Source organism: Oreochromis niloticus, linkage group LG16 (genome assembly GCF_001858045.2).
Source record: "Oreochromis niloticus isolate F11D_XX linkage group LG16, O_niloticus_UMD_NMBU, whole genome shotgun sequence".
In the NCBI taxonomy this organism is placed as follows: Eukaryota; Metazoa; Chordata; class Actinopteri; order Cichliformes; family Cichlidae; genus Oreochromis; species Oreochromis niloticus.
Genome location: NC_031987.2, coordinates 23045827 through 23057914, shown reverse-complemented (window position 1 = coordinate 23057914; position 12088 = coordinate 23045827). Strand labels below are relative to the sequence as shown.

The following is a 12088-nucleotide window of genomic DNA, read 5'->3' as shown; positions in this document are numbered from 1 at the left end:
TTCTGCCTGCATACTCTCCCAGGCAGAAAGATGTTAGAAAACCTTGGGTTATTGGTAAACCAGTCATGAACCAGAGCAGCGCGGTGGAAGCTGATGTTATCCCAAACAACAACGTAGTGAGGCTGCTCTGGCTGTGCTGGTTCCCTGTAGGCCAGCTAGAACATATGTTGTCCTAAACCATCAAGAAAAGCAAGGAGAAGCATAGTGTTATAGGGTCCTAGAATGGCATAGCGGTGGAGTTTCCCTCATAGGCTGATGGCTGCACACAGAGTGACATTCCCTCCATGCTGACCAGGGACATTTACAATAGCCCGATGGCCAATTATGTTCCTCCACCTCTACCTCCTGCACCTCCTCCTCACTGGTGTCCTACACCGCCTTCTCCTCCTCCTCCTCCTCCTTGACCTCTTCCTTTGCTTGTCTTTGGATCCATTGTTTCAAACCTAAATGAGCTGACTTTGGCCCTTTTGTCTATCCATCAAAGTTTCTGATTGGGGTGTGATACATTTTGACTCCTAGCATTTCCACTATTGAGCTAAAGCTGTGCTGATAAGAACATTATTGACTGCTAGTGCTTTCTAAGTGACCACATGGTGTCAGCTCTAACAAATGTAGGGATTTGTGTGTAGAGTTTTGCAGTAACAGGTCTCCACATCTGACTCATGTGGTAAAGCAGGGGCATAGTGTTTACAGTTCAGGGAAATGGGTGTCCTTTTTGGAAAGTGCCATTATGGTTATGAAATTTGGGTCCACAAGATTGGTTATAGTGTTCAAGCAATCGAGAAAAACTGTAAGATCTCTGTCCCATTTATGAATAACACTCAATGTGCTGCTATGTTGAGCATATAGTAACGATAAAAGGCAGAAATAAAATGAGTTCTGTTTTTTCGCTAATATAATTTTATTAAATTAATATAGCACAAAGTTCAGTTTGCTTTGAACAAAAATAGCTGGTAGAAACATCCTCAAAAGACTTATCTTTGTTTACTTTAAGTTTATTTCAGAGCCTGTACTTTTCCACTTTTGCCTCAGTGAAAAAGTTGAAACAGTACTTTTACAAGATTATTTTTAAACACACTAAAGTACAGAATGTCTGTACTTTAGCCACCTCGCCACATGTGTAAAATGGTAAACAACCTGTATTTGTATAGCACTTTACTTAGTCCCTAAGGACCCCAAAGCGCTTTACACGTTCAGTCATCCACTAATTCACACACAGGTGTTGGCAAGCTACATTGTAGCCACAGCCACCCTGGGGCACACTGACAGAGGCCAGGCTGCCGGGCACTGGCGTCACTGGGCCCTCTGACCACCACCAGTAGGCAACGGGTGAAGTGTCTTGCCCAAGGACACAACGACCGAGACTGTCCAAGCCGGGGCTCGAACCAGCAACCTTCCGATTACAAGGCGAACTCCCAACTCTTGAGCCACGATCGCCTAAGGAAAATCTATTTGTGTGTTGAGCAGCAGAGTATGAGGTTTGCACCAATGAAAGACTTGCCAAATCTTCTCTACCACTTTCAAACAGCTTATTCTCCTATTAACCCTTGTTTGGTGTTGGCTATTGGATCACATTATTGATGTCTGAAAAATAAACAAGACATACTGGCAATTTACCAATTTATTAATATAACTAACAGGAGCCGCAGTCCTCCAAGATGACAATGCTCGTCCCCACAGAGTGGGGTTTCCAACAATATAAAACTTGTTGTATAGAAGCATTGTTACAACAAAGAAATAATTAACCAAAGACAAATTTCCTTAATTTTTGTCCAAAATTTATATTCTAGTATAATACAATAAAGTATGCAATAACATAATACATAATAATATAATATTACTTAAAATAATATGATATAGTAAGAGCACTCAGAGAGCACAACTTCCCCAAGGGCTGAGGCTATACTAAAACTGTAAGATTTTATAATGTTTTTATTAAAACATGCTGACGTCAGGCTGCTATGGGGTCAAATAAAATGTGTGTTGTACAGCTCTCTCCATGCCCTTTCATATGATATATTACGTGATATTGTTTCTTGACATTTTTTTTTCAAGAACAACTTTGACCTTGGCTGCTAACAATGGCTGCCAAGGTCAAATCCTTAGCTAACCTAGGTACTCGTGTCCCCCAAGTCCTAGTAGGTTTTTATGAAGCTTGAAAATGCTTAAAAAAATGTGGGTAGTACAGTAAGGTTTTTTTATTATTATTTTCACATTTGGCGTGACCTTGAGTTTAACCTTGATTCACCAAAATTAAATCAGCTTGCATTGCTGTTGGTATCTATATCTTAAAAACCTGTGGATGCTAGACTTCTAACAAACAGACAAAAAAATAAACTGGACCGCTTACATACTCTTTCCATTCCATCCAAAGTTGAAAAGACTTTTTATTTGACTTTTATTCTTCAGTAAATATAAAATTAAACAGCACAGGATGCTGTTACCTTTGGGATCAAACCAGTTCTATCAGTTAGAAAAACAGATTTAATTTGTTAGGCAAGGTTGTTGTCAAAGAAGATACTAAAGAGAAGTACTTGTGTAAGATAAACTACCTTAACCACTGCACCTAGAACCTCAAAGAAATTCCTGAAATTGTCAATTATCTCCGAGTTGCTTTAGCTCAGTTGTGCAAAACTCTTGAGCCAGCCTTAATTTCTTTACACTGTATATTGATAGGAAAATGGGGGAAAAGGTGCATTTGTTGAAACATCTGACACCAAAAATACTGTATATGAGATAAAACAGAGTTTGTACAATTCTAATGAGCTTGATAGACAATATTTAGTATGAGAACCTTTATTCTTCAGCACAGCCTGAACTCTCTTAGGCAAGCTTTCTTCTAACTTCTTTAAGCAGTCTTCAGGAATAGTGCTCCAGGCCTCTTTTCTTTGGATCCAAAGCTTTTCTTTGGATGTTGGCTACCTTTTGTTCTGTCCTCTGTCAAAATGATTCCACACTGTTTCAATAATGTTGAGATCAGGGCTCTTTTGAGGCCAGTTCCTGACTTATAGTGTTCCACTGGATGTTTTTCTCTTTCCAGGTATATGTTTACTGCATTGGCAGTGGGGTTTTGTGTGTGTGTGTGTGTGTGTGTGTGTGTGTGTGTGTGTGTGTGTGTGTGTGTGTGTGTGTGTGTGTGTGTGTTCCTGTCTAGCTATCTTTGTGAGGACCGAAATCTGCATTCTGCTAGACTTGTGAGAAGCAACAGTCACTTGTGAGGATACACACACCAGTCCTCACATGTTTGAATCTGATTTTAGTGAAACATTTTAAACATTTTACCAGTTAATTTTAGTTTTCAAACTTCATTATCTGTCTATTAATTCATGCAATTTCCTGTAGTTAGGGCATTTTATACACCCTGCATGCACAGATAGTGACATAAATCTCTTTAAGGACTGCTGATTCCAACACTGACTTGGAATTTATCTCTTTTTGTTGCAGGTAAAAGAACTGTAAAGGCGTTACTGCCATCCTGTGACTTCTTTATGCTATGACGCAAGTACTGTGTGTGCCATGTGTTGAGAGCGAAGCTTTGACCTTCTCGTTTTCTTTCTCCTGTTGCAACATAATCTAAATATCTCAACCTGCAGTGCATTCCAATTGCCAGAAGAGAGCACTGCTCCTGAGTAGATGTTCATGATCTCACGGAGAGAGTCGGATAACCAGCCAAATACAGTTTAGAAAAACAGTTGTGACATGGCAAGAAAGGCACATGTATAAGGATTGCAAGAGCACAGTCATTGCGACATGTCCTCTGCTCTACGTGGTGTATAAAATCATTGTCATCACAGGAACTCATTGGTCCACAGGCCACTGAACTGCATTAATGTTGAAATGATGACTTGTAAATATGTTTAAAAGTGTTTACATGAACTTGGTTTTGAAGTTCATGTAACCAGAACAGCATCAGCTGTTATTGTCCTATAAATGAATTAAAGTAAATTGTGCTCTCAAATATTAATGCAATCACCCTATATACAATATTGGTTAGTCTCATGGGAATTTTGTTACTTGGTAGATTTGTTTTTGGCTTGTTTTCAGCAGTATGATGAATAGCCACAGGAGTTTCCTGTTGCTGTTGCACTATACTGAACCACAAGCTGAACAGCCTTTAAAAGATTGCTATCACACTATTGATAAGCAACATTTTTAAAATCTGTTTTCGGTATAAAAAACAAGTCCATACACCCTGTGAGTGGATCAGCCAATTCAATATGTGACATTTGTAAATCATGAACAATTTTTTTTTTAAAGTTTTTTTTATTTAATAAGGGTAGAATTGTCTGATATGTAAGTTTTTGGCTTAATGTTAAAAATCATGTGATCAAACAGCAGTGTTTGGTGTCATGTGTCCTATCTAATAATACTACCAAACCACAGTTCTGAACTGGTCATGAACCTTTTGAATACACTGACACATAAATCATACTACTTTTTGCATGCTGCCACACACTTTCAGCGTGTGGTCTTTTCAGCCATGGTGACAAAGTTTGTGTGCCATAACAGGCAGCTGAGGGGGAAATCCTTTTCAATGTTCCTCTGTCAACGCTTCCTTCAGTCTGCACAGGATGTACAGATTTTGTTTCATTTTTAATTATTTTTTTTTTTTTACCAATTTCTCATTTTATTAGTCTTTCTTTCACGCAATTGATTTTGTTGTTATTGTCACAAAAAACTATCAGGTATCTTTAACAAAAACCCAGTGTGTACAGAATGTAAAAATGTTATTAGTGCCTTAGCCTTTGCACTCACCCAATATGTCTACTATGAATAGCAATGGTAAAATGCTTTGCCTTTTGTCTGTCATCAACGGGCGTGATCTGGCTGTCTAAAGACCAGTGAGTCAGACCCACAAGGACAGGCCATGAGGAAGTTAACTGCTTCCTCTCTCTCACTACCAGACATGTTTTGAAGGAAGAAAGTTTGTGGTCAACAAAAAAAAAAACAAAAAAACCCAAGAAAAACGGAATTTTTTTAGAGATATTTCCATTTCACACCGCCTTAACAAACCACGAAGTGCATAATCTAATAGATGTTCTTGGTAATTTTTTAATTTTTCTTTGAGGTTTGAAGTTGAATTTCTTCCACACCTTAAAAGCAGTGAACTGAATGACTTAATGGAAAAAACAAAAGGTGCAGAAAAGGTATTTATGTTCTCCACTATGCAGTTGCCATCACACTTCACATCCTGTAGTTGTGCGCGTTCAAATTCAAAGTATCCTAAAGGGCGGTGGTGATTTAAAGGTGTGAAACCACAGCATAACTGTTGTTATAAGCTGTAAGTATACCAAATTTGAAGCTCGAATTTGAGCGTAGCAATAGCATTTTGTCTTAAAGTTAATTGATGCCTTCAGAAAACCTGCTCATTTAAAAGCACAGGTATGTAAAATCATTTTCCTTTTTTCTCTGTAATATATCAAAGCATAACCACATAATACAGTGAAACCAGTCTCTGATCTCTTACTCCAAAGCATGTTTGCGAACGCCACATTGCTTATGTTTGCCTGCGGGGATTCTTTACTTTATTTGTGTCGTCTCAGATCTGTGTGGTTCGTCATTTCTGAAAGTGAGCCTGTGCTAATAACATCAAAGCCAAGGTATCTTTGGAGTGAAAAGGGGAAGTTTGTCATTTAGCTATCACTCATTTATATAGTCTAGGGGGAAACTGATCAGAAGCAAGCGAATTACTATGAGCTTGAATTGAGGATTACTGGAGACAGGTGTGGTGCAGCAGTGGGCCGAGAGCCAGGCTCTTTACAAAAAAACAAAAAGGAAAATAAATTTTCCTTTTTGTTTTTGTATATCCCACACAAGCTGTGTGGGATATATGATTTTATGAAAATGCTGACGGTCATACTCCTATACCTGAAGCCACATCCTCCCATGAGTACTCACATGGGTACAACATGTGTATGAAACCTCCACTTTTTCCCCCTTCAAAAAGTCACACATGGCTCACCACCCACGTTTTAGACCACAAATGCCAATGAAATGATTTGTTTTATTTTGATGTAACGAGTGACACTGAGCACGTCTTTTGGCATAATCAGTAGGTGTTTCGCAAGAGATTCTTTTAAAGACAAAACTTTTGAAAAAGTTGAGTTAAAGCGAGAAAAGTGTGAGACAGGCAAACGGTGCGAGAAAAAAACACAGAGAGAGAGAGAGAGAGAGAGAGAAACAGAGTGCTAGAACAGGATATTTTGTCACTATGGTTACTGGCAGGCGATACTGATCTTGATTAGTTTGTCTTGTTATTTTCACTCAGGTCAGTGTGACAGTACCGCGCTCAGGGCAGCTGTGATAACTTTCCGCCAAAAATTTTAACGTTGGTTGAATAAATGGGACTTCAAGTCTGATGAGCAGCACGTTCCATCTGTGAGGTAAGTTTCTCTCTTTGTTTTTTCCAAACTGTAACTTGTTTTCTAGTGTATCGGTGAACACCGTGTATCTTTTGATTTGGCGAAATCTATTTCAGGTGACTATATAGATTAATATACGTGGACTAAAGGTATGAAAACAGGGTGTAGATGAGTCAGAAATGTACTCCATGCAGATGTCTCACACCAATGCAAAAAAAAAAGAGAGAGAGAAATAAGAGTTTTCTTTAAATAAACATTTTTAAATGGTGCATGTTGATATCGTTACAATCTTCATCCTTTATTCTTTCATGTAATTGAATTTGGCAAATTCAGAAAAACAAAATACTCGCTCACTTGTGTAAACGTGACATTATCACAGCCGCATTATTAACTGTCTTAAGAAACACACTTTTATAAATTTGTGAATTCATACAACAGCTTTTTAAAACTATTAAAACACAACAGTGTGGTTGCAGGTTTGTCTAAAATGCCATTGATGGGCCAGGAAACATGTTTCTCCACTCCACCATGTGGTCAAGCAGATAGATATAATGATAAGGCAGTCTTATGCAATGTGTCACTCCAACTGCCTTGCATTCAAGGGTAGAGTACCTTGGGGAAGCTGACTTCCTCATACACAAGGCCAACTAGTAACACCGCTGTTTTTTATAAACTTTTTTTCTGCTGTTTATGTGACAGCGCTGCAGCTGCATTGAGAATAGCCGTTGAGCAGAGGCATTGTTCACTGACTTCCTTCATGGCACTTAAACCACACGCACTATGCCAGACACGTCCTGTGAGTCAAAAATTTAAATAAGGAATTGGAACAGTTTGGAAAAGAATGTGACTTGTACTATTTTCCCTGGTAGTCACTTGAGACAGAAATATAAAAAATATAAAACCAACTTCATGTATGCAAAGGAAAATATGCTCGAAAACATTAAAATCCTAATAAAGGCACTGCTATATTATAAAAGCAAACCACAATCATCTGTCAGAATAGAAAAGGAGAAGAGCTGCACATGCAGATTAAAAGCTAAATATGTTAACCTCACGCCGCAAACAAATAGCCAGTCGGGACATAGATGTACAACCTTTGGGGGCGTTCGTTTATCTTTTCATAATGCAGTCTGATGTCGGCTCAGGATTTTATGAATCATCTGGGTCGATCGGACTGTGATGTTTGAAAGCCAAGGCTTTGTATGTGTGGCTATTTACGTGTGCTTTGCAGTTCCAGTCTGTCACCAGTTCCTCTCAGATTTCAGGTGTATCTTTGTTTGCACAAAATTTTAATCCACAAGATGGCACTACAGAGCAAGAAATCTATTCGTACATTACAGCACTTTTTTTTCACAGTGTTCACTGTTTCACAACTCATTGTTAACTCTTGCTGCTGACAGATCAGGTTTTACTTGCATGAAGAACAAAATAGTCACTTTGCTTGTTTTCACTGCCCATAGCAACAATTTAAAAAAATTTATATAACTTTATAATTTGTTAGAGTTTAGAAAAACAACCTAAAAGATAATGTCAGCATTGTCATTTAAGTTAATTTTTGTAATGATACTGCCATTTGCGCAACAATTTTGTAGACTGAGGAAATTGAATTTGAGACATACTCCTTTTACTTCCCTTTCGAAACACGGTCATGGATCTGTAAACCTCTATGTGTTCTCACACCAACGTTAACAATAGTTTCATATCATCATAAAGAAAGTGTCAGCAGTTCAGTTTATTTTATTTTTTTTCATTTAATTTGTAACATACAAAAAAATAAGAAAAAAAATGCAAAGCAATGTGTTACTCTCTGTATTTAAACCAAGTTTGATTGTATTTTTTTTCTTTTTTGCAGATACTCAATAAAACTAAGATGGGTTCTGCCACCCCAACCACAACCTTCAACAGTACCTCTAACTGTACTACCCTGTATGCTCATCGGGAGTATGCCAAAATCCTCATGCCTCTTTTCTACAGTGTTGTGTTCTTCGTGGGGCTGTTTGGTAACTGCCTGGCCCTCCATGTAATCCGTCCCAATCTGAAGAAGATAAACTCCACTACATTGTACTCTCTCAACCTGGTCATGTCCGACATCCTCTTCACCCTCTCTCTGCCTTTGAGGATCATCTACTATGCTTTGGGTTTCCACTGGCCACTAGGAGAAGCTCTGTGCAAGATCTCAGGCCTTATCTTCTATATCAACACCTATGCGGGAGTCAACTTCATGACCTGTCTCAGTGTGGACCGCTTCATCGCCGTGGTCTTGCCTCTGCGTTTTGCCCGGCTCAGGAAAGTCAGTAACGTGCGCTACATTTGTGTTGGCGTGTGGCTGCTGGTCCTGGGTCAGACACTCCCACTGCTTAACATGAACATGTGCCACAATGAACCTGATGGCTACATCACCTGCATGGAATACCCCAACCTTGATAAAGTTCCACATATTGCCACTATACTGATTGGTGCTGTTGGCATGGGTTATGTTTTCCCTGTTATCACCATCCTGGTGTGTTATTCTGTCTTATGCTCCAAGCTTCACTTAACAGCCAAGAACAACCATTTAACGGAAAAGTCCGGCAGGAGCCGCAAGGCCATCGGAGTGATCTGCTGCGTGTCCGTGGTGTTTATCGTGTGCTTCAGCCCCTACCACATTGACCTCCTGCAGTACATGATCCGCAAGCTGGTGTCGGAACCCGACTGCAGTCAGCTCACAGCCTTTCAGGTGTCACTGCATATCACCGTGTGTCTGATGAACCTCAACTCATGCTTGGACCCGTTTATCTATTTCTTTGCCTGTAAAGGCTACAAAAGAAAACTCCTGAAAATCCTGAAGATGCACGTTAGCATGTCTTTCTCCAGCGCAGTGAGAGTGTCTCCTGAAGGTTCTTCCAAGGACTTCCTCGACGGTAACAAGATCCAACTAAACAGCTCAGTTACGGGAACAGTCACAGAACGAAGATCCCACTATCACGACTTATCTAAAGAATGAAGGGACAAAGAGCTGCACAGAATAAGAGGAACCTTTTAGTTTTGTTTCGTTTTTCTCAGGGTGACTTTTCTCAAAGATAGTGCCTCAAATAAAAAGGTCTTAACCTTAAAATGGACTTTTACATCATCACGAATGCCCAGCATCTGTAGACACTGGAAATGAATCGATTGTTTTCCACAAGTCAAAGCACTCGAAGGACATTTCTGGAAATGTCTGAGAATTCAGGGAGGAACCTGTTGCAGAGCTAACATGGAGAATGGGAGGAAACCACAGTACCAATAGAGCCACACAAGTCCAACTGCTGGAAGGCTCCAGCCTGGATTCAAACCAGCAAGCTCACTTCAGAGGGACTCACTTACAGTGATACTTCTATGAACTGAAACGTCAGGATGAATTAGATCTGACAGAAGTTTCATTCTCGTACAGAATCACGCTTCAAGTCTCTTTTATTCCCCCCAAGTTTCAGTTCAGCTTTCAGGTGTAATAGTTCAGGGAAATTGACAGAGATTATTACAACACTCTGCAAATCTTAAATGTTTGCAAAGCAACATATTTAATATTTTCCCGTTTGGATAATGATGCATTCTTATTCAGTGGCTTGAGGATAAGGTTGTTTTTTTTATCGTTTGTTTGTTCTTTGTTTAAAAAGACATTTGCAACAACTTTAATTGTTCTGGATCTGTTTCTATAGTTATTATTTTCTGTCTGCGCAAGAGTTAGAGACGCAGTGGTTTCAAGTGCTATATGTTCCACCAGCAGTTTGTTATGTTTCTTGTTGAATTTTATGGTCTATATTTTAGGTTTAATGTGTCAACAACACACGGCATTTATCACACATAAATAGGCCACAGGAACAGCCGTCGTAAAACTGTACGCCATGTGTAGTGATATATTTAAAAAAGGGGTACTAACATGACCCAAAACCGCTGAAAAACTGCAAAAACTGCATTTCACCCTGTGGTTTGCTGTGTGATGGACAGATAGCTGTTAAGCCAGTTATAAAACTGTTTAGCTTTGCGAGCGAACTCGTAGTACTCTACAAAAAATTTGGGGGCATTAAAAATCTTTAAATATGTAACCATTATACCGTACTTTTGGAAGGGTGCTAAAATTATTCTTCAGTATGATGATTTTAGAAATACAACTAGTGCAATAAAGCCTGAGATAGACCAGTCATCATACATGTGTGACTGGAATTACCTGAAGAAACGGAAAGCATTGCAAAACTTGAAATTCACAAAAAAAATAAAGTGTAGCAAAAACTGAAGATACTTAGAAAAACCTGAAATCCCTGCTGAGTACATTTAAAGCCCCATGATCTTTGCCAGTCTTTACATTTAATTGATTGTAACTTTGTAACACATTATATTATTTAATTTAGTTCAGTGTGTTACTTTTCTTATTGTCTTGGAGCAGCTCTAACACCATCATTTTCTTAGGGATTATAAAGTATCCCCCCTTTTTTTACTGCACCTTGTGTAACTATAATTAGTAAATGAAAAGTCTTCACAGCCTTGTTTTTGGAGCAATTTTCACTTTAATGCTTGACATGTTTATGCAGCACTGTAAATAATAAATGACTTGTAATAATTATTAATATTGTTTTGCATGTGACTGAGATTGTGTTTATATTGTAGTTATATCCGTTTCTTGTTGGATGCAAACAGTAGCTTTGTTTATAGTAACCCGAGTCACCACTATGAATCGTTCTTAGATTTAACACTTATTTCACTTTATCTCACAACACCATCACCTTCCCATTGAACTAGAAGGCCATGCAGGGATGTCAGGTCTGGTTATTAGAAACTCAGTCAACACAGATGTGCTTTTATCAGTGAAGCAGCAGAAGTTATGCACATATACATTTCAATATTTGAGATAAAAATTAGAAAGTATAACAGAATATTGCATGCATCCAACAATATTTTTTAAGGACATGGAGAATTGAGCACTAGTTTAACTAATTCTCTGGTTAAGTAAGCCAAATGCTTGGTCTGAGGTTCTTGTAAGCATGTAGCTGCGGTTTGAGAAAAAAGAACAGTTGATCTGTGGTGGAATGCAAACTCTCACCTCTTGCATAGCAGCCTGCACCCAACCGTACACCACCTTTCGGCACAAAGGTCAGAAAGCGTCTACTGTAAGTCGGCATCAAAAAGTCTGAAAAAACACAGGCGATGATTTATTTTTCCTGCCTTTGCATTTTGGAAAGGTGCAAACGATTTGCTTTTAGTTTGAATGACACGTGTTGGGAGACTGTGACAGGACTGTTTGTCGGTTCAAGCTACTGAAAACAGTTAGGTCTTCAGTTCTAGAATTTGATCTTATAGTTGTTTACATATCTTGCTATCAGGTTGCACAATCCTGGCTGATTTGCTAAGATTGTGAAACACTTGCCCTTTTTTTTGCTGTTGTTTTTAGGACAGAACAGAAGTAACATTTCTGAAGGAGGCTTTGATAGGAGATTGCAAAGAAACGGAGCACAACGAGCAAAAAAGACTAACTAGTGAAAAGTTCAGCAGCATTTAACACTTATGTGTCAGCATAACATATGCCAAGGTGACAGCAAACCCACAGAGCAAAACACATGCCACCATTTACAAAGTACGGTGCTGTGAAGAACTTTGAACTGTGGAATGCAAGGGGTTTGTAGCACTTACTACAGAAATTGCATATATGAAAAAATGCTAAGATTGCCATTAAGTGAAGAAATCAGAGGTACTAAGAGTATCCAAAAACTGTGCCA

General features: G+C 38.8%; 1 protein-coding gene across 2 annotated transcripts; it reads left to right on the top strand.

Moving 5' to 3' along the window:
* The first annotated feature begins 5242 nt into the window (after positions 1 to 5242).
* gpr183a (G protein-coupled receptor 183a) lies at positions 5243 to 10942 on the top strand. 2 transcript variants are annotated; one of them, XM_003451581.5, is made up of 3 exons: positions 5243 to 5382; positions 6269 to 6383; positions 8215 to 10942. In XM_003451581.5, exon 3 carries the CDS (start codon positions 8233 to 8235, stop codon positions 9343 to 9345), a length of 1113 nt encoding a protein of 370 aa, XP_003451629.1. In that variant the 5' UTR covers positions 5243 to 5382; positions 6269 to 6383; positions 8215 to 8232; the 3' UTR covers positions 9346 to 10942. The 2 variants fall into 2 exon arrangements, with proteins under 2 accessions (XP_003451629.1, XP_025759446.1); XM_025903661.1 differs by lacking the exon at positions 5243 to 5382 and having other exon boundaries at positions 6078 to 6383.
* Positions 10943 to 12088: the final 1146 nt, after the last annotated feature.